This window comes from Erythrolamprus reginae, chromosome 4, assembly GCF_031021105.1.
Source record: "Erythrolamprus reginae isolate rEryReg1 chromosome 4, rEryReg1.hap1, whole genome shotgun sequence".
Lineage (NCBI taxonomy): Eukaryota > Metazoa > Chordata > Lepidosauria > Squamata > Dipsadidae > Erythrolamprus > Erythrolamprus reginae.
In genome coordinates, this window is record NC_091953.1 from 83449938 (window position 1) to 83473691 (window position 23754).

Consider the following 23754-nt stretch of genomic DNA (forward strand, 5'->3'; position numbering starts at 1 on the left):
GTTTTTCCCTCCCTTAATGGTACAAGATTATGGCATCCTTGTGTAACAACAAGCAGAATTGTTTGATGCGGAATGTTTTTGAAGGTGGGTGGAGGTTGTTACTGATCCCCCACACACACATCTTTCAATTGTTTCTTTGGGAATGAGAAATATTGTATGAATGAGTCCTGACATGATATCTACTTCAAGGCTACTATGAGATTAGGTGGTATTTTGCTAATCAAAGATACGTAGGGAGCAATGTCATGAAGATCCACCAGTCTTAATTTTGTTAAAGAGTTATCTAATTATGTTTTCGGAGAGGGGCGGCATACAAATCTAATAAATTATTATTATTATTATTATTATTATTGTTGTTGTTGTTGTTGTTATTATTATTATTATTATTATTATTATTATTATTGAAATCCAAACTAGATATTGCTTAATTTGTTTTCTTTTCCATCCTAATACAGGGGTCCCCAACCAGTACTGGTCTGTGACCTGTTAGGAATAGAGCTGCACAGTTGGAGATGAATAGTGGGTGAGTAAGCAAAGCTTCATTTGTGTATGCAGGCACTCCCCAGTGCTAGCGTCATTTCTCCAGCTCCATTCAGATTATTAGGCATTAGATTTTCATAGGAGCACAAATGCTATTATAAACTGTGCATGTGAAGGATCTAGGTTGCATGGTCCTCCTCCCACTCCCTTCCCACATCTGTAGAAACATTGTCTTCCACAAAATTGTCACTGGTGTCTAATGGCTAAATGGCTAAATTGTCTAATGGCTTTTTGGATATAAATGAATGGCACAAGTACCTACTATAATCACCTGTCCTTTAGTTTTCCAGCTGAGTCAGAAATGTGAAAGAGAATCATTCAAACACCTGTTCCATTGAAAGTAATCTTGCATTTGAATCAGAGATGGGTACTGGTTCAGACCAGTTTTCCCGAATTGGTAGTGATCCGCTTTGGATGTCACAATGACATCATGGGCACCACCATCTCTTTTTTAAAATTTAGTTTTTTAAAAATATTTTGTTGCAATTTTTATTTTATTTTTTTTCATGCACACAGAGAAATGTACGACCGGCAGCTTAAACCGCGGGCCGAAATTGCCCTTGGAGCAAGGGGGACACTGCGGGTGGCTCTGTAGAGCCCCGAACTTCCGGGTTCTGAAAAACCTGGAAGTTCGGCTTTTGGCAGCGTGCCAGGTCGGCGTGCCACCTGCTGGTTGCAAGGGGAGGTCCTGGATCACCCTATTTAAGGGCGATCCGAACAGGACCTCCTCCTTGCTTTCGTTTCTGCTGGAGCGAACACCTGCCCACCCTCCGCTATTAACAGTGTGTCCTAAGGAGGTCGCCTCGGGGCCGAATAGGAATTTTTTGCGGCCTCCCCTTTAGAGGCAGCAGTTTTTTCACCTATTCCACACTGATGGTGTGGACTGGATTGGTTAGGGGGTGTAGCGCACTTAGATGTTAATATAGGCCTCCCTTTGGTCACTGGGGTTTGGCAGGTTAGGGGTGGAAATTGGCAATTAGAAGCGACTGCGCATGCTCCTTTGGGCATCCTTTAAAGGGTGATGGACCGCCTCTCTCTAGGAACTAGAGGTTGGAACAACATCGGGGATTGGAGAGAGAATGTCCATGGGAATCACCAGATCCAATTTCCCATGGGGATTGGAGGGTGAACTCCTCCCACATAATGAAGGGGCGTGGCTTGGATCCAGGTGAAGGTGGCTACCTTCACCTGGTTCAGCAAGGAGTTTTTGCCCAATGTTGCCAAGGAAGTTTCTGGTAGGAATTTCCGCCCCATTAGTTTTGGCCTCTGGAGGTCCTTAGTTAGGTTGAATTTAAATATTTAAATTTACGTATTTAAAGTTACGTTATTTAAATTTATGTTAATTTAATAAAATGACCCTTATTTAATCCACAATATGTCTCAGCGTCTTTACTCCGCTTCCAGGGCAAATTGAGTTTCTGGCACTGCACATATGTTACCACCATGTTTTTGACTTTAAAAGAATGGATTTTTTGGCAGTGCGCATGCGGGTGCCCACAAGGCGCAGCCATGCACCATGGGAGGAAGCGAACCAGTAGCAAGGTAAATTGAATGGATTTACATGTCTGCATTTTGAATGAATATACTATACAAATCTATATACTAGGTAGCATCCATCATATGCTAAGTGTAGCTGTAGCAGATAGAGCAAAGTTCTTGTAATGAAATATAATTAGTTTAATTAGTTGGAACTGCCTGCTACCGCACGAATCCCAGCGACCGATAAGGTCCCACAGAGTTGGCCTTCTCCGGGTCCCGTTGACTAAACAATGTTGTTTGGTGGCCCCAGGGGAAGAGCCTTCTCTGGGGCAGCCCCAGCCCTCTGGAATCAACTCCCCCCGGAGATTAGAACTGCCCCCATCCTCCTTGTCTTTTGTAAATTACTCAAGACCCACCTATATCGCCAGGCATGGGGGAACTGAGACACCTTTTATATTTTATGTTTGGTATGTATGTGTTGTTTGGTTTTAAATGATAGGGTTTTATATGTTTTTTTCCTTTTAATATTAGATTTGTTCCACTGTAACATTGTTTTTATTATTGTTGTGAGCCGCCCCGAGTCTTCGGAGAGGGGTGGCATACGAATCTAATAAATTATTATTATTATTATTATTATTATTATTATTATTATTATTATTTCAACAACATAACAAGAATTTTACCATCTACCCAGGCATAGGGAGCCATTTCTCTTTTCATACCCTATCATATGAAAAATGAGTGCAGAATTATATGGCAATCTAGAACATTTTGTTACTTACAATGTGTTCACCACCAAGGGGAAATTGCCATCCAAATGTAATTTAAGCTTCTTGTTATCACTATAAAATTATTAATGGCATAAGAACTGGTCATTTTTAAGGGAACTTGGGACTCTTGTCCCCCAGAGCTCATCCAATATAATCCATCAGATTCAACATGCTCCATATTCCATCAAATAAGGTAACTTCATAACCTTAAAGCCCCTCTAGAATAGCATTCCCATTCTGAATGACCCCTGCTCTGAATGGTCCTCTACACTGACATTACATAAACATAGAAACATAGAAACATAGAATACTGACGGCAGAAAAAGACCTCATGGTTCATCTAGTCTGCCCTTATACCATTTCCTGTATTTTATCTTAGAATGGATATATGTTTATCCCAGGCATGTTTAAATTCAGTTACTGTGGATTTACCAACCACGTCAAAGTTCTAAAAATGGACTTGTCCCCAGGCTTTGGGCTAGAGCAGATAGTGGATGTTTCTGGAGTGCCCATTTTCTAAAAAATTTGGGGTTTTTAAAAAATATTTCTCTTTGCATTCTTTGGTTAATTTTTTTAAACCAAATTCATAAACATGTACATATATTTTTGGCACAACTGGACAAAATCAATTTTTCTATTTAATTCACATAAAAGTTAAGAATTCTATTTTAAAAGAGGGTAGGAATTTTTTTTAAAAAAAATGCTTAGACAATGTGATAAACATTTGGAGGTAATTATTTTCAAATTTAATCAGATCATTAGAGGAATCCAATTTACTTCAAACAGAAACCTATATGTTCAGTTTTATTTTTGTTACAGTCTTTGACTTGTCTAAATGTTTTAGCAGACTGAAACTTCTATAGCTTTCATTTGCTCTTTTACAGTTTGTATTTCTGAATTCAAGGGGGAGAGGATATAACTGGTTGTAAGGGGAAATTCTATTGGCTGATTGTGTTTTTGAATTCAGGGAGGAGGGGACTAGACTGGGAAGTATAAAACAGTGAGAAAAACCATTTTAAACTGCACTTTCAGAACACAGAGGAGGAGGAGAGAAAAATAGTGGCCCGCGCGCCTGGCGGCGCACGAATTATATAACTATAAACCAAAATCAGCAAAGTTTGGTAGCAATAGGGGTTCATTTTCTTGCTAAGTACCTGTATTTCAATACATTGTTAAGATGATTGGCTTGGTGCAGTGTAACACTTGTTTGGCTGTTGTGTTCCGTAGTACCTTGTGGAACTTGGGGTACTGCCCTCTTTGCATTAGGACATCTAGGTTAGATGGCGAGATCTCTAGATTGCAGTCCTTAGTTTGTAGCTTGCAGGCAGAAGTGGAAAGATTGTCCCAGCCACGTGCTGTAATGCAGCCATGTGTGCAGCCTCCACTTCCACAGCGCCCCCCCCGAGGAGGAGGGCTGTTTGGACAACTGTTGGTTCAGGAAGATTACGTGCAGTTGAACAAAAACATAACAATTTTGGTCTCTCTGTATCCAATTCCCGGATTTAAATAGTAAGGATGTTGTAGATATTAGCAAGGCCCCTCAGGCGGAGAATGAGGGGATGTTCAAAGGAGAAGTTGTTGTAAATGAGGAGCATAGTGTCACCAAACGAAGTCCAGTTAGTAGAAATAAAGAGAGGACACATGTTCTTGTGGGTGACTCGATTGTTAGAGGTGTTGATTTGGGACAGAGGAAGGATGTGGTGAAGGTGATGAGGTGTCTTCCAGGAGCCACTGCCCACAGGGACAGGAGGCGGATTACAAACATTGTCAAGGCTGTGAGTAAAGGTAATAAAGTTGATGTGGTGGTGCATCTTGGCACAAACGATTTGTCCCAGAGAAATGTTAATGTAGTAAAAAGAGATTTTCAATGTCTAAGTGTGGAGCTGGGTAAAATAACTGATTCAGTGACTTTCTCAGAGGTGTTACCGGTTTGTGGCCAGGAGGGTAAAACAAGTTGTATCAGAGAGTTTAATGTGTGGTTAAGGCAGTGGTGTACAGCTGAAGGTTTTGGTTATGTAAGTCATGATGTCAGTAGGTGGTCTAATAGGGAGTTGTTTAAGAGGGATCATTTGTATCCATCATACAGAGGTACCCAGGTGCTCGGTGAGGAATTCAGAACTTTTTTGGACAGGCATTTAAACTAGGTAAAGGGGACAGAGATGTACCAGATGTGGAGGATTTCTGTCCCCGACCAATGAGGATAAATCAGTTTCTGGAAGCTTATGAAAAGGGAGCTGTAAATAAAACAGATGTAGTTGTTGATGATAAGGGGCAAACTAATAATGAAAATAATGTTCTTCGGGTAATGTACACGAATGCTCGAAGCTTGAGCAACAAGCTCTGTGAGTTAATGGCCATAATATCTAGAGATAATTTGGATCTGGTTGCCATAACTGAGACATGGTTTAAGGATTCTAATGAATGGGAAATATCCATACCAGGATATACACTGTATAGGAAGGATAGAATAGAGAGAAGGGGAGGTGGAGTAGCCATTTATGTTAAAGAAAGTCTAAAAACAATACTAATTCAAAATACATGTAAAGATCTGGAGACCCTCTGGATTTGCATGCAAAATAAAGACGGTTCTGTCATTAGAATTGGGGTGATCTATAGGCCTCCAGGGCAATCTGAGGAACATGACAACAAGATGGTGGATGAGATTACCCTAATGGCAGTAAAGGGAGATATTGTGGTTATGGGTGATTTCAACATGCCTGATGTTGACTGGAATATCCCCAGTGCCCTTACATGCAAAAGTAAGAATATAGTAGAGGCCTTTACAGGAGCAGCTATGGCACAGCTAGTTAAGACACCAACTAGAGGGGAGAATATTCTAGATTTAGTTTTTACAAATGGGAATCGGGTTTCAGAGGTCAAGGTGGGAGAAAATTTAGGTTGCAGCGACCATCTATGTTTGTGGTTTGATGTAAAAACTGATTGTGAGCAATCCTATACTGCAACCAAAGTATTGGATTTCAGAAAAACAAATTTTAATGCAATGGGGGGATATTTAAATAATGAATTAAAGGGGAGGGATAAAATGGCAGGAGCGAGCACCCAGTGGACTGTATTAAAAAAGGCCATGTTAAAAGCCACAAGACTTTATGTAAAGCAAGTAACTAAAGGTAAAAGGAAGAAGAAACCGCTATGGTTTAGCAATGATGTAAGGGCTATAGTCAATGAAAAAAAGGCTGCCTATAGGAGGTATAAAGAGTCTGGAAGTATAGCTGATAGAGAGGTGTATAAAATGAGACAGAAGGAGGCGAAACAGATAATATATGCTGCTAAAGCCTCAAAAGAGGAAGAAATAGCAAAATCTGTAAAGAAGGGGGATAAAACCTTCTTCAGATATATTAGTGATAGGAAGAAGAAAAACTGCAGCATCACAAAGCTTAGTACTGGGAATAATACATGCATTGATGGGAATAAGGAGATCGCTGACCATTTCAATAGCTACTTCTGTTCAGTTTTCTCAAAAGACACCTTACAAAATAATACTATAGAGGGATATAGCATTGCTTCCAGCTGTACGGATTCAGCTCCAGTGATCTTAGAAGCTGATGTCTTAGAAGAACTTGAAAGATTAAAGATAAATAAGGCAATGGGTCCAGATGGCATCCACCCCAGAGTTCTTAAAGAACTCAGATCTGTCATTGCTACCCCCCTGACTGATTTGTTTAACCAATCCCTGTTAACAGGAGATGTTCCTGAGGATTGGAGAATGGCCAGTGTTGTGCCTATCCACAAGAAGGGCAGTAGAGAAGAAGCTGGTAACTACAGGCCAGTTAGCTTGACATCAGTTGTAGTTAAAATGATGGAGACTCTACTCAAAAAGAGGATAAATCAGCATCTAAAAAACAATAATTTATTGGACCCAAATCAGCATGGCTTTACTGAAGGCAAATCGTGTCAGACTAATCTCATTGAGTTCTTTGACTATGTCACAAAGGTGTTGGATCAAGGTGGTGCCGTGGATATTGCCTATCTGGACTTCAGCAAAGCCTTTGATACGGTTCCACATAAAGAGCTGATAGATAAATTAGTGAAGATTGGACTTAATCCCTGGATAGTTCAGTGGATTTCAAGCTGGCTGAAGCATAGACATCAGAGAGTTATTGTTAATGGCGAGTATTCTGAGCAGAGACAGGTTACAAGCGGTGTGCCACAAGGGTCTGTTCTGGGTCCTATTCTTTTTAATATGTTTGTGAGTGACATAGGGGAAGGTTTGGTAGGGAAGGTTTGCCTATTTGCCGATGACTCTAAAGTGTGCAATAGGGTTGATATTCCTGGCGGGGTCTGTAATATGGTAAATGATTTAGCGTTACTAGATAAATGGTCAAAGCAATGGAAACTGCAGTTTAATGTTTCCAAATGTAAAATAATGCACTTGGGGAAAAGGAATCCTAAATCTGAGTATTGCATTGGCAGTTCTGTGTTAGCAAAAACTTCAGAAGAGAAGGATTTAGGGGTAGTGATTTCTGACAGTCTCAAAATGGGTGAGTAGTGTGGTCGGGCGGTAGGAAAGGCAAGTAGGATGCTTGGCTGCATAGCTATAGGTATAACAAGCAGGAAGAGGGAGATTGTGATCCCCTTATATAGAGCACTGGTGAGACCACATTTGGAGTACTGTATTCAGTTCTGGAGACCTCACCTACAAAAAGATATTGACAAAATTGAACGGGTCCAAAGACAGGCTACAAGAATGGTGGAAGGTCTTAAGTATAAAACGTATCAGGAAAGACTTAATGAACTCAATCTGTATAGTCTGGAAGACAGAAGGAAAAGGAACATGATCGAAACATTTAAATATGTTAAAGGGTTAAATAGGGTTCAGGAGGGAAGTGTTTTTAACAGGAAAGTGAACACAAGAACAAGGGGACACAATCTGAAGTTAGTTGGGGGAAAGATCAAAGGCAACATGAGAAAATATTATTTTACTGAAAGAGTAGTAGATCCTTGGAACAAACTTCCAGCAGACGTGGTTGGTAAATCCACAGTAACTGAATTTAAACATGCCTGGGATAAACATATATCCATTGTAAGATAAAATACAGGAAATAGTAAAAGGGCAGACTAGATGGACCTTGAGGTCTTTTTCTGCCGTCAGTCTTCTATGTTTCTATGTTTCTATGAAAAGAGCTTTTTATAAAAGCTATTAATGAAAGTAAGTTTTGATAGTTGATAATTGGTGTATAGATCTATATAGCTCTATTTTGAGCTATTTAGGGGGATTCAACAGGAAAAAAACCAAGTCTTCTCTGGTACAAGCTGAGACAGGAAAAGAACCTGTGGCCTAGAAGTTAAAAGCTACTGCCTTATAGACAGACTACCCAAGTTCAAATCTCGCTAAGGGTATGGCTAGCTGATGAGAGCTAAATAGTTCAAAATAGTTTTATACTAGTCTCCCTTTCATTTCATTATCAGAAAGAATATGTTATACACACACACACGTGTATGTGTATCGAAAACCACTCACATTAATCATGAAATCATAAAAACCGTAAAGCCTATTGACTTCTACTGTAACACCAGTTAAAGGGAAGAGAGACAAAAAAAGCAGGAAAAGATTTACAGATACGATTAGGAAAACACAAGCAAGGAAAGCTGCCTGTTTCTCCCATGGCCAGTTCTATGTGGCATGCTCCAGAGTCAGTACTCCTGACAGCCTGGTCATCCTCCAAACCAAGAGCAAAACCAGGAATGTTATTTACAGGGAGGTCCTGAGCAATTCATCTGATGGATGAATTAAAAGTCTATGACAGTGATGGTGAAATGGCCCATTTTCCAACTTTTTTTTTTTTTTTTGCTCTTCACAGGCTTCAGAGCCTTTCTAGGAACCTGGAGAGGGCAAAAACTGGGAAGGCCATTTTTGCCTTCTCCAGGCTCCTAGAAAGGCTCTGGAGGCTGGAGAGAACAAATGACAGGCAGGGTCAAGGGGTCAAGTGTTAATATGTGGGGGCGGATGCATGGAATTATGTGTGTGGGCATGCAATTTTTATTTATTTAATTTATTTATTAGATTTGTATGCCGCCCCTCTCCACAAACTCGGGGCGACAACACACACCCCACACTCACTCCTTTTTGGCATGCAAACCAAAAAAGGTTTGCCAACACTGGTCTCTGCAATGCAAATTAGGTCTTCATTTGTAACAGAAACTTAGCTTACCATTTCTAATAAAATAATTAAAGTCCCTTTTTTAACTACTGATTAATTTTCAAGCTTTAAGAGTAAATTTATCATCCCATCACATAGTTTCATAGCAAAGCACAGGCATTTAGCTTACACACACGTGTGTGTGTGTGTGTGTGTGTGCATGTGTGTGTATGTATGTACAGTATGTATGTATTGTCTTGTATTATTATATTATTACAATGCATTATATTATATAATCAACTTGAATGTACATGTGTATTGTATTATTATTTTATTACATTACATTATATTATATAATCAACTTGAAGGATGGTGGGGAAAATCAAGTGAAAAGAACTGAAATACTGTATACCCAGATTATCTCTCTAATTTAAATTGTTTAAATTTAAATAAAATTTAAATTGTTCATATTTAATTAATTGAAATTAATTTTTCCAATGGATTCACATTCCACACCTTAGTATCATTTCTGCCATAAGAGATGTCAGTAGATTGTAATATAAATAATAGAAAAATTAACATCTGAATATGCTGCATATAATGTTCTTCAACAGACATTGAATCAGACAGACTGCAATTTCCTCCCCACAAATGTTTTAATCTTGGGCAATGCCAAATCCTAAAATGAGGTGTGAGTGAAGTGCAGATTGTTTTGTTATTTTAGCAGTTCCTAAGAATAATGTTATGTACAAGTGGAATCTGCCATAGCATCTGGAAAAGCTTTGGGTGATAATTTTTTAAGGATACAAATCTATCTGGATCTTCCTGAATACATCACAATAGGGGTGGGTTGTTCTCAGCTCTTCCTGGTTCTGTGAACTGGTAGCGCTGGCGGCAGGAGGCTCCTCCCACCCACCCAGTTCACACATTGTGCACGAGCATTAATCAGGAGCAAAAGGTTTTAGAACCCACCTATCACAGGTAATATGTCATCATAAAATGGGTATAATCCAAGGATAATTAAATATTTATATTTATGGGCTTTCTAATCACATTTAACTGTTTGGGTCAAACAGATTCAGGAAGGAGGCTTTCCATCAGAATAAGATGAACAATGACTAGATGTTTCATACACATGTTATGCAAATGTATACCATACGTTCTTGTATAAATACACATCTGGATAGCATGGAGTTTGTTCTTAAAGTTACTTATGAGTCCACAAAATTCTGAATTAATTATTCTCACTACTTTCTGATATTTATCTTTAGCAACAGACACAACACAGATTTAAGTGATTGCAATGTTAAAACATTCAAAATTTTATAAGCCTTTCATAATTATCAACAAAAATGTTTGTGGACATCAAATGCCATTCTTGCAAATTAAACATTTTCCTCCTGTCCAAAGTTACAGATTGGGGGATGAACTCAATGCATTGACTCAACCTGACAAAGTTGAGCTGAAAGAGGATTTCCTTTGTACCCTTTGTTATGTCCCAAATTAACCAAAAGTGGATTTTGGCACAATCCTTATAACAACTAGTTCTTCTCATGTATAACCGATTATTGCAGGGTGGGGTGGATTAAATTTACCTGTTCCTACTGTTATTAGGCTCTTTATGACCAGTTCAGTCATTGGAACTAAAAAAATATAGTATGAGTCAAGTGTTTGGATATTGCCCTCCATGCAATTACAACCTTATGCCAAAAACATTTAACTGCAAATAAAAAGTATTCACAGCCATAGTTATCTCCCCATTCAACCCTCATCAAGTTCTGTCACCCTCCATCCATCAAACCTGGATCTAAGTTGTAAGGGAGCCAGTACTTCTTACAGAGGTTTCCATATACCATTATTATTCTGGAGTAAATGGGGAATTTTCACCAATGTAGTTAATTCCCAACTGTGATTTTTTTTCCCAGTACTAAAACATGGGCATGGTTGCAATCATATAGTAGGAAGGGAAGCTGGGTAAGTGGATCCTTCTTTCTCACACAATGGCTTATGAGTCATGACTGTGGGGAAAAATTAAAGTGGCTTATATTTATCATTTAAGGGACTTTCTTGCTATATATTTTAGTATCTAAGATGAAGAATATGCTCTATTTATCTAGATAGTAAAATATTATATATCAAGGTGGCATATTTTCTTACGGGAAATCTTCTTAAAGTGCACATTTCTATGTATACATACTTTAAATGCATATGTGTCCAAAGCAAGGAAGTTTACAAAATATTAAATTAAATGGCAACATTATTTAATTCTTTTAGACTATCTGCCTGGGAAATTAATATATCAATAAAAGAAATATAGTAAGCTGAACTCCCGAATTCCTTGACAACATTCATACATATGTATATAAAATGATTAAAACTGATACAGATATAACTTCTTAAAGTTGTATAAAGTATAGATTTATGATTTTGGAATCTTTGAGAATGCTCAGTCCTGGCAATGTGTTAAAATGTAGCAGCATATTATTTTAATGGCTGTTGGTCTAACAAATGTTGGCTTTCTGCCTCAGAAAAGCACTTAACATAAAAATAGTGACACAAAAAATTGGAAATACTTGTCATCTTGCCAAGCATTTGGAGTGAGGACAAATAGGCAAGGAACAAAATGAAAAAGCCACACAAAAAACTAGTGCATTGATTTAAAATGAGACTATATGTGACTATATATCAAGCCCAATTTTAAAAATTTCAATGCAAGAAGTTTAGAAACAAAAAGATTATTTGCATTTAAAATTGCAGGTAATATGCAATTTAAGCTTTTAAACCCACTACATTTATATTTGTAAATCCATCTCAAATAAAAATGAGAATCAAAAAAAGTTTGAGGAGGAGGATTATTTTTCCTTGCCAGAAACAATACCTCCTGATTAAGAAGTGGGTTTATATCAATGCACTATGAGTAATTTTCAATTTGCATTCATTTTCCAATTTTACTTCATCCAGACATATTCAAACACCTAGGCAAATAGGATACTCAATAACTTCTGGAAGTCCCAGGAAACTCAGAATTTTATTATAGCACAATGCTGCTTAACATATCATTAGATTGACTTTATAAAGCAAAGTGGATAAGTAGTAGCTGATGTTTGCCTTCAATAGCATTCCTTCATTCAGTTTCAAATATATTTACTGGTGAGATGTCAGCTTTAAGAAACTCAGCCACAGACATCTGAACAGCACTGAACTAAAATGATTTCCTTTGACACAGCAGTTATGTTATAATTTAGCAAATGAGGCAGTGGAAAGTTTTGGTTTGAAGCTACTCCAATATTTAGCTTTTTGTTGTTGTCGTTAGCTGAAAAGCAGTAATAAACCCACAATGGATTCACATTATAGAAATAATAAAATGCAATGGATGAGTCTGATTAATGCAATCAGCATTAGTTCGTGCAAATGTCATCATTGAATGCCATCTTGCAAAGCCAGTGACAAGTAGAATACACCCTACTTCAGTTTTTAAAATTTCATTATCACTCATGCTCATCTATAATCAGGACTAGGACTTTCCTAACAGAATCCTTCCTTACTTGGAAATCTAGTTAAGAGTATCAATGTAACTTTTTTTAAAAAGAAAGATTGGAGAACTCAGGCAAAAAGATCTTTGTTGCAATTGGTTTTCTGCTTGGGGTTATATGATAATGTATGAAACCAGAGCAGAACACAACACTGCAAATACATGCTTGCTAAGTACAGTACAACAAGGCTGCTGCATTGCAGGTTCAGGCAGCTGTTATCATCAGGGGAGATATAAAATGTAAAGAAGTTTTCTGCTGTTGTCCCAGAGTGGAAGAAATCCCAAAAGTATGGGGGGAACCTCCTCATCCCTAGTGTTGTTTCAAACTAGCCTCTAAGAAGCAGGAGCTAATCTCACATACTAATTGAGAAACATAATCTGTATTATATTTAACTGAACTGGCCCACAGACTCATGCTTAGAGATAAATATAAATGTGTGGCCAATTTGTGAAATCCCAGGCATGGTTGATTCAAGAATTAAATTGTATGATCTTTTAAAATGAAGAAAGCTAGCAAGGGGATGGGCTTATCAATACTAATGGAACAATGCTTATATTTCTTTTTTAACAAATGTGAACTGAAGAACATATTTCAGATATGTTTCCATGCTGGGGAAGACATAGAAGCTCTATTCCCATAGTAGAAACTTCCTCATAATCCTGTCTCCCAAATACAGATTTACCAGAGTATGTGTCCACTCACTATTAGAGGAACTGGTTTTATGTGGCTACTTTTGGGCTTCCACTTCATGTTCTAATTTTATTTTTCCTTTCTCAAGCAGAGCAAAACAATAATAAAAATCCATGGTGAAATCAACTACAGATGGATTCTCCTATTATTTCTGCAATATCTCCTATGTGGTTCTAATGCATGTGAGAAAGAAGAGGAAAGAAAATTCTGCCAGTTTCCATATCATCTTGCTAATCAGCCACTGAATGTGGGCCTTATCTCTAGTATTGTAATATATAGTTCCCTTCAGTGATTGGCTACTAAAAATTTTACTACCACACTGTGGGTGTGGCTTATGCATTTTGTTTCAACATCTTTCAGTGCAAATTGGGTGCCCTGGGGTGGAGCTCCAAATTTTGCTACCGAAACTGCGTTCCTGACCGTCACATAGGAGCCCATCACTGTTTCCCTTGTTCTGGAGTTTAAAAGTTTGAATTACTTTCGTGGCATTTTCCTCTTGAAAATAAAGTTGGTGGCCTGTAATATTCCAGAAGCAGATGGCATAACCTGAATTTGTTGCATTTGGCATCAATGATATGTAAATAAAAGTGAGAGAGCCCAAATGCCTCAAGTTTACATTGCAGTTTCTCCTTCTGCTATCCCACTAAATTAAGAGGAAATTATTAGATGGAATAGTAATGGTAATAGATTACTAATAGTGTTCTTTTACACTATGAATTGAGTTATGAAACAGTTGCAAAACAGTTGGCCATTGTTGATGTTAGCAAAAGCGATGATTTGCCCACTTTTTCATACAGAGTTAAGAACATAAGGCCTTCCTTATGTTTTATGTTGGAAATATAAGAAAGATAACAGCTCCAGTTAGCTGGTTTTGATCATCGTGAAACATTGTTTATTATATATTTATTCTGCCTTGTAAAACTGATACAGGTAGTCCTCAACATACAATGGTTCGTTTAGTGACCGTTCAAAGTTACAACAGCACTGAAAAAAGCAACTTATGACCATTTTTCACATTTATGACTGTTGCAGCATCCCCTCGGTTTCATGATCAAAATTCAGATGCTTGACAACTGGTTCATATTTATGATAGTTGCAGTTACATTCTGACAAGCAAAGTCAACGGGGAAGCCAGATTCCTTTAACAACAATGTTGCTAACTTAACAACTTCAATTATTCACATAACAACTGTGGCAAGAAAAGTCATAAAACGGAGCAAAACTCACTTAACAAATATAGCAACATTCATCTGGGGTTCAATTGAGGTCGTATGTTGAGGACCACCTGTATTTTTCTATGCTCACCATTGTTAATATATTTAATTTGAATATAATTTAATTTTTGCTAGGCAAAACAAAAATCACTTCACAAGGGTTTCCCCTCCACCTTAAAAATGACTTTTTAGATTTTTCTGAAAGACAATGAACATTCTTGGTCACCCTCACATCCGAGGCTTCCAGATTTAGGAAACCTCAGATCCATGGCACATGCCTCTCCTTCCCAAGATGGCTTCAATGGGCAACCCCACTCACCATTGTAGTTTCAGCTATTGAACCAAAGCTGTTGATAAATATGTTGCAGGTAACATTTACAGGAAGACCTGCAAGTTGAATAATAAATAGAAAAAAAATGACAGTTTGTGTTTATGACATATATCAAGGATAGTTGTTTCAGTGCCAGTGGCATTGCCACACTTACCATTGTGGTTTCTGTGACTGATCCAAAACTGTTGATAAAAATATTGCAAGTAACGTTTACTGGAGGACCTGTGAAATGCAATAAAAATGTTGCAATATATATATTTATATCATAGAAAAGTTCTTCACCAGCACCTATGCAATCTGGAGCAGTAACAGCTGAAATTAACAAAACGTGAGACACAAAAATAAATTATAGTAACCCTGATCAATTTTTGTTGTCTCCCTCCTCCCATTGCAGTGAACTTTATTAATTAAATTTATGGTTTAATGATAAATTCAGCAAAAGTTATCTTGAAGCACAAATAGTCATTGTAATCTGAGACAACTAGGATTCCCTGCAGAGAAAGTACTGTCATCTGGAATTCTCATCTCTGATAAATTATACAAAAAACAACTTAGACTTGGTTATCTGGATGTATTGTTTTCCTACACATTTTCCTTTGTCAGTCTTAAATCAGTACAGAAGGAGGAGAAATGGGTTCTTAGAAGATAGCCACATAGCATGAGTGAGGTAAACTAGTTTCTGATATTTTTCTTGGGTAAATATGGTAATCTAAAAGTTTTCATAGAACAATTATTTATGGCATCCAATTGTGTTAAATATACAACCTTAAAACAAGACTGTCTTCTATAACAAGCAAAGTGTAAAACAGGTGAGTTTACATATTTTAGGGAGGGAGTAGGAATCTTCTGTTGGAATAGTTGTTTCATTTTGTCCTTTTTAAAGACAGCAAATAGAAAGGAGATAGAAAGGTGCTAGTAGTCTAGCTGTAGTCAACTAAGCAAATATTAGACCACATGCCTTTTCATATTAAGGTATTGTCAGATATAGACTATGAACTATATCAGTCAATATATATATTGTATATACTATGTGCAAATGTACATTATACAGATACACTACAAACATATAACCCTAAAAGTCATAGAAAAACATACACTGGTATTATCTTTCTAATAAATAAATGCACATGGGAAAAAGAAATGAAATCAGATGTGGAAAATGTATTATTAAGAGAAATTAAGATATCCAAAACAGAAATGACATTAGAATGAAAGTTTCTGATTCACAATGTTAATTTTTACTATAATATTAGAACAGCACTACAACAATATGTAGATAATCACTATGATAATACAAGTTTGTGTCACCGTCCCAATGGGGGAGGGAGGGAGCAACAGGAATTTGGGAGAGGAAACGTGAGGATGGTATGTTGAATTGCTGAGATCCAATGGGAAGATGTGGACTCAACTTGTTTAACATCTTCAATGCTTGTTTAACATCTTGCTTGGCTTGTTTTAACATTTTCAAGGCCAATCATCCTGGGAACAGGATGCACAAGGGCAGCGTGAAGCACCTGGATCAGAGATGTTCCCAAAACATCATCCTGGATAATGGTTGGACTCTGTTTGCATGACTAGTGAGAGTGGGCTCTGAAGTAATTTTCAGTTTGTCTTTTTCATGCGTGTTTCCTTCAGACCTTGCCTGAAATTTGCTGCATTCAGTTCATTCTTAGTAAATGTATCTTTTCTCTGAATCTATGGAGTCAAGGGTTTTCTTACCTAGGAATTGATGAGAGGCAACCCTGACATTAGCCAAAGTCTGCTTTAACAATCTGTGGAGACTGCAGTCTACCACAGGGATCAAACATTCAATGTCCAATCATGGGAGTGAGTTGGAGGAAAGTGGAGTTATGGCCAACTTCCCCACTAGATCACACCATGCTTAAGATGAGGCAGAATGGCAAGAGGAGCTGTACATAAACGAGAAGTCCATCATGCTCAGTTGGATGATGGGTATGGGACAAAAAGAAGAACCAGGGAAACAACCCACAAGGGTGACTTTTATTCAAGGAGGCAGAGGTTTCCACAGACTGGAGTGACATGAGAGGAACAGCGGTGAAGTTCCCCCTCTTCAGGGATGGGCTTCTAGCTGGAATGATAAATTGGGCTTGCCGCCGTGGCTCATGAGTACTTTCAGGGCCAGCACAATTTTGCTTCTACATCTGTAGAGGTAGCAAAATCGCGGACAGAGCTGCAGGTGCACTCATGTTTCAGCATGCACAGAAGCAAAAAAACTCACTGAAACACGGGCACACCTGCATCTCCCTATGCGATTTTGCTACCTCCACAGATGCAGAAACAAAATCGCGCTGGCCCTGCTAACACGAGCCGGGGCGATGGTGAGCCCAATTTAGCGTTACAGCTAGAAGCCCATCCCTACCCCTCTTGATTAAGATCCAGAGGATGCCATGTGAGCCACACCTTGTACCCATTACAAGAAGTGTTTGAGAATAAAAGAGCCTGGGATACTCATTCAGATGACTGCTCAGGCTCCTTGGATCATCCCAAGCAAAGCCGCAGTGCATGGAGATACTGTGTTAGCAGCCGTAGGAGCAGTAGTACCTGTTTCACCTGGACCAGCCTCTGTCCCAGCAGTGTCACCACCAGTAGCTGTCACTGCATAAGCTCCTCCACCTTCAGGAGCTACCCCTCAGAGATGATAGACCCCAAAAGTCTCAGCATTGGGAGTGAAGTACAAAGGAGACCCCAATAACTGGGGGTTTTCCTGATGCAACTTTGGAACTACATGCAGGAGTATGTGGCTAAATTGGGGGTGGAGTTAGCCCAAGTAAGATGCATGACCTCTTGAGGGCAAAATGAGCCAAGTGGATGGTCTCCCTCCATAAGGATGATGCCCCCAGCTGCAGAATTATGACCACTTCATGGCAGCTCTTCACCAGTGGTTTGAGGCCTCATTGGTGGTGCACAAGGCTCAGTCCTAGTTCATCAGTCAGTGGCCGTGTACACCCAGGAGTTCCAAGAGCTAGTATATCAGCTAACCACATGACCTGAAGGCTTCCTGATTGATTGCTTTAAATATTGCCTGCGTCTCATGTGGGGTCCAATGCACCCTACAACACTGGTATGTGCTGGTGAATGAAGTAATAATAATAATAATAATAACAACAACAACAACAACAACAACAACAACAACAACAACAACAGAGTTGGAAGGGACCTTGGAGGTCTTTCAGTCCAACCCCTTGCTTAGGCAGGAAACCCTACACTACAGGTGGTTATCCAACATCTTCTTAAAAACTTCCAGTGTTGGAGCATTCACAACTTCTGGAAGCAAATTATCCCACTGATTAATTGTTCTGTCAGGAAATTTCTCCTTAGTTCTAAGTTACTTCTCTCCTTGTTTAGTTTCCACCTGTTGCTTCTTGTTCTCAAGTGCTTTGGAGAATAGGTTGACTCATTTTTTGTGGCAACCCCTGAGGTATTGGAACACTGCTATCATGTCTCCCCTGGTCCTTCTTTTCTTTCTTTTTTTGGGGGGTAATTTTTTTCCTCCATACAAACTTTTTTCCATACATTTCAAAATAGTCAGATTACAATAAAAACATTATTTAATTAGTAAATCATATATAATTGTCCCCCCAAAAGTTTAATAGTTCCAAATTAAATTATTTTCAGTATCAATCATACCTCCCCAACTTTGACCTCTAACTTTGTCATCCAGATGTCCACATTTTCATCTAATTGAATTCCACATTGATTTCCTTTAACTTTATTGCAACAATTTCATCTTATTCTTACAAACACAATTAAGCCGTTATATTTACTCCCCCTACTCATGCATTCCAGAAACCCTTACCACCACTTCCTAAATAAAATTAAAAAGCTTATAAGCTAAGGAAAAAAAGAAAGTCTAGTAGTAAAAAAAAAGAAAAAAGAACTGAAAAATATTACTAATACTAATATTAATAAAGAATTTAAGAATAATCAAATTTAAAAAGAAAAAAGAAAATACCAAAATCTAAGCGGTTCAATATTCTAGTTAAACATTTATCATAATATTGTAGTCATATAACACATGACCTATTAGAATTAAATCAATACTTCAATACATTTATTATACCTTTCCACCTTACCATTTCTATATATATATATATATTGATATTTCCAAGCTTAATTAATATAAAAAGAAGTAAAAAAGGAAAAAACTTAACATTTCCAAAAGCATTAACTCACATCAGTCTTTTACTATTATAAATACAAATATAGCTGTAAATTATCCATATAATTCTATCCTTCAGATACAAGTTTATAAATTCATATCTCCTTTGTAAAAACAATGCTATTTCAATCTAATTTTATCCTTACATCAATTCCTTTTAATAATCGATCAACCATCCTCAAATTTCCATTCCTCTTGCCAATCCCCAGTTGTTTTATATCTAATCTTTCTTATCTTTTTAAAATCATATACAGTACTTTCTTCCTCTCACTCTGCCAAAAGAAACAATTTTTAGAGGTTTTCCATTTTCCATCCCAATTTCTTATTTTTCCCATTCCAAGGTATCAGGTCACATCTATTCTTAATAGTAATGCTTATTTTCCTATAATCGTCATCAAACATGTGACCCTCTACCCCCTCTTTAATCTGACCACCTTGGAGCATTCACAACTTCTGGAGGCAAGCTGTTCCGCTGATTAATTGTTCTAACTGTCAGGAAATTTCTCCGTAGTTCTAAGTTACTTCTCTTCTTGTTTAGTTTGCACCTGTTGCTTCTTGTTCTACCCTCATGTGCTTTGGAGAATAGGTAGACTCTTTCTTTTTTATGGCAACCCCTGAGATATTGGAACACTGCTCTCAGGTCTCCCCTGGTCCTTCTTTTCATTAAACTAGCTATGCCCAGTTCCTCCAACAATTCTTCATATGTTTTAGCCTCCAGTCCCCTAATCATCTTTGTTGCTCTTCTCTGCACTCTTTCTAGAGTCTCAACATCCTTTTTGCATCAAAACTGATTTCAGTATTCCAAGTGTAGCCTTACCAAGGCCTTATAAGGTAGTATTGACACGTCACGTGATCTTGATTCTACCCCTCTATTAATGCAGTCTAGAACTGTATTGGCTTTTTTGGCAGCTGCTGCATACTGCTGGCTCATATTTAAATGGTTGTCCACTAGGACATTTTAGTTGTCCAAGATCCCTTCCATAGTTAATATTGTTGAGCAACGTACCACATATACTATACCTGTGCATTTTGTTTTTATTGGCTAGATCAGCGTTTCCCAACCGGTGTGCCGCGGCACACTAGTGTGCCGCGAGACACGGGCAGGTGTGCCGCGAAGCTCCTAGGGAAGCTCCAGCTGGGCAGGGCACTGCCGATGCCTCGGACCTGGAGCTCCCACTTGCAGCTGTCCCCTGGCTCCTGCTTCCGGCACAAACCTGCTGGGCCCCAAAGAAGGAAGGCAGGAAAAAGGAGAGCTTAATTCTTCCGCGTAAGGAGCTGGGTGTTGGAGTTTGGGGTGGGGAGCGATGAAAGTGCGGAGGCCGGCTCCGCGGCTGCCCCCACCCTCAGTGCCTCTGCTCCCCTCACGCCCCTGGCTTCTCGCCGCTGACGCCTGTCCGCCCGCCCGATCTGCCCCTTTCTCCAGCTCCTCCCGCAGTGGTGGCTGCAACGGCGGCGAGTGCTCGGAGAAAACCTTCTCACAGCGGAGGTCGGAGAAGGTTCTTTGGAACGTCGGGGGTGCGTGCGCGCGCGCGCCCTGTCCCCCAGCCAGCCTACCCGGAAAAAGCTTTGCCGGCCTCCGCAGAGAAGAAAGGAAGAGAGAGAACAAGAGAGAAAGAAAGGAAGAGAGAGAAAGAGATAGCAAGAGAGACAGAATGAGAGAGAGAGAAGAGAAAGAAAGAAAGAGACAGCAAGAGGGGGGAAGGAGGAAGAGAGAAAGAGCAAAAGAGAGAGGAAGGAAGAAAGAAAGAAAGAGATAGCAAGAGAGACAGAATGAGAGAGAGAGAGAAAGAAAGAAAGAAAGAGACAGCAAGAGGGGGGAAGGAGGGAGAGAGAAAGAGAGCAAAAGAGAAAGGAAGGAAGGAAGGAAGGAAGAGATAGCAAGAGAGACAGAATGAGAGAGAGAAAGAAAGAAAGAGACAGCAAGAGGGGGGAAGGAGGGAGAGAGAAAGAGAGCAAAGAGAGAGGAAGGAAGGAAGAGAGAAAGAAAGAGAGAGAGAAAGAGACAGCAAGAGAGACAGAATGAGAAAGAAAGAAAAAGAGAAAGAAAGAAAGAGACAGCAAGAGGGGGAAGGAGGGAGAGAGAAAGAGCAAAAGAGAGAGGAAGGAAGGAAGAGAGAAAGAAAGAGATAGCAAGAGAGACAGAATGAGAGAGAGAAAGAAAGGAAAGAAAGAAAGAGACAGCATAGGGGGGAAGGAGGGAGAGAGAAAGAGCAAAAGAGAGAGGAAGGAAGGGAGAAAGAAAGGGATGGAGAGAGAGAGAAAGAGGAAGGGAGAGAAAGAGGGAGGGAGAGAGAAATAGAGCGAAAGGGAGGAAGAGAGATTTTTTTGTCCAAACCTTTTTGCGCCCCCCCCCCCCGCTCAATGTTCCCCAGGATTTTGAAAATGTGAATAATGTGCCGCGGCTCAAAAAAGGTTGGGAAACACTGGCCTAGATGTAGAATGTTACTTTAGAAAATTCACCTGGCCAGACACACACACTGAGGTAGTTACAGGTGGCACAAATCCTCCAATGAGAAAGTTGTCATAACCTTTCAATCACAACATAGCCACCCCAAGTACTCGAAGAGGGGCAGTGTATACATTCAATTAATTAATTAATTAATTAATTAATTCTTCAATTTATGCAAACCCTTTTTTTTGTTTTCTTTAAAATTGTCATCAAGACATATGGATGGAGATAATTTATTTCCAGTCTTTTTCCCATATCTCAACGGTGTGAAAAGTGTTGGTGCCACCCATCACTTTATTCCCAAACTTCATGATACAGTACATGTATTTCATTATTATCTTATTTATTTGATACAAAATCAGAGCGACAAACAGCCAGTCACATTTTTTGACACAAGGTGCTGTCTATAAACAATGCAATAGACAGTCATAATTCTAGGTAACAACTGATTTTAGATGAGCTTGAAATCCGAGATATAGTCCAACCATGGATGCAGCTTCAGTGATTGCACATGCCAGGATGTTTGTCAATGGGATGTTTTTCTCATTAAAAACTTTTCAACCTTTTTAAATATCGAAGAACCTTTTTTTTCTATGGATAAATTTCAAACAAATAACAGTTCTTCCCCAATCTCTTCATTTCCATTGATGAAATAGACATAAGGCTTCATTTTCACAGATTGTTGACTCATCAAACTGCATCACAAATTTTGTATTTTTCAAGGTGTCATTAAGCTTTTCTTGCCCATCAGCAGCAATTTCATCAATTCATTTTGATACGATATCATTGCTCAAAGGAATTGATTGCGTTATATGGTTGCACTGGGCTCCAACATGGCAACAATCTGTTTCAGTGCTGGTAAAATCAGAGTTTTTCCAATATTGTAAGGTTTGCCACATTTTGCTATCAACAAAGATACTTCATAGGAACAAATGAGCCTCTTGTCGACATTGAGTCACGATTTTCCAAATAACTTCCCAACAGTGCTGCAACCCTCAAACTTGGAAAGGATTGGAAAAATGATGCTGATTTGTCTACTTTATCCGAATGAATTCTTACCAAATGGTCTTTCATTTGGGAAGGCTTTATCACTTCATTTGAAAATGTTTTCTCACAAAGAAGACAAAATGGAAGCTTTATGTTGGAAGGAGATGGAATGAATCCCAACTTTAGATATTCCGTCGAATATTGGCGATACTGCTTCTTCTTGGCCATTTTTGAGAGACCTTTGAAATGAAAGGCACTATCTGAAAATTAAATTTTCAACTGCACTGGAATACTAGAAAAACACACATGGATATCAACAGTTACGTTGACAGCTGACATCACAGGGGACATCAGGGGACATTACAGCTGACATCACAGGGAACAGCCACTCAGCCTGCGATGTTTTGAAAAATGTGTTCCCCCCTCTGTAACTGCCCATTCTGGCCAATAGCATGCCACTGTATGGGGAGAGACTGCTGTGCAATGCGCATGAAGATAAGTGATGCATATTCACATGTGTACAGCATTCTGTGCTGAAGCTAGCTCAGGAACATTTGAAAACACAATTCAACCCACTAATAGCGAGCGATCCGATGTTTTTGTATAACAGATATACAGTGATTCACTATACAAAAAGATCTCAAAATTGTCCCAAAAACTTCTTACTCCATCAACCCCATATCACCCCCTTTTCATTCCATTGCCCCCCCTCCCCTGAAAAACCAAATTGCCCCCCTTGGGAGAAGGGAGATATCACCCAGTTTAAGAACCACTGCTCTAGATAAAAGGAGACCCATAGGTCAATGGATGGTATGTCTGGGCCCAGGTAGTGATGCACAGCATGTTTTAAGTGTAGCTGCCAAATGCTGATCCACAAAACTCAGCCCCAAAGTCATACCCACTCCAGGGGAAAGGGCAGAGAAACCAGCTCCAAGGTCCCATGAGACAGTGTTGAAAGGAGTGGATGTCATTGAGTTTGCACCTTCTGATTATGAGGGGCTGCGAGCTCTGATTGGCCTGGGGAAAAGTGAAACCAACTCCAACAATGACCCCGCTGGTAAGTCAATGTGTAATCCCTGTAACTGTTCCTGTGGAACTAGTTGCGCCCTCATCAGGAACTCAGAGGAGGATGTTGGCTCTACTGGACCTGGGCTTCACAAGGTATGTGATTAGTTCTCAGGTGGTGGAAACGTTGGCACTGAGACTTAAGCAATTAAAGATGCCAATAGCTTTTTCCCAACTGGGTGGAACAGTAGCTGGGCGGGGGGAGATTATTTTATAATTGAGACAGTGGAAATGAAAATGGGAAAGCATGAAGAGACTCTGAGTTTCATAGTGGCATGTGGGATGGAGACCCCTCTTGCTTGGACTGTCTTGATTCCAGAAATGGAACTCTCATATGAACTGGAGGAGAGGGTTCTGAAAAATTGGGCACAAAGTAGCCAAAAAAGGGGAAGCAGGAAAACCAAAAAAGTGAGGGAAT

General features: G+C 39.1%; 1 protein-coding gene and 1 long non-coding RNA gene across 3 annotated transcripts in view; one reads left to right on the top strand and one right to left on the bottom strand.

The window, feature by feature from the left end:
- Positions 1-2032, top strand: part of LOC139166763 (uncharacterized) — a 30952-nt gene extending 28920 nt beyond the window's left edge. The window contains exons 2-3 of the long non-coding RNA XR_011559030.1: positions 456-523; positions 1945-2032. This is a non-coding gene — a long non-coding RNA (uncharacterized lncRNA). The remainder of the gene's footprint in view (positions 1-455; positions 524-1944) is intronic.
- The window catches only part of GLRA2 (glycine receptor alpha 2), a 197202-nt gene that overhangs the window by 154707 nt on the left and 18741 nt on the right, over positions 1-23754 (bottom strand). Inside the window, exon 3 of one of the 2 annotated variants that reach the window (XM_070750793.1) lies at positions 14810-14877. The exons of the other annotated variant lie outside the window; for it this stretch is intronic. Within the exon in view, the coding sequence (XP_070606894.1) occupies positions 14810-14877 (68 nt within the window). The remainder of the gene's footprint in view (positions 1-14809; positions 14878-23754) is intronic. 2 annotated transcript variants of the gene reach the window in all.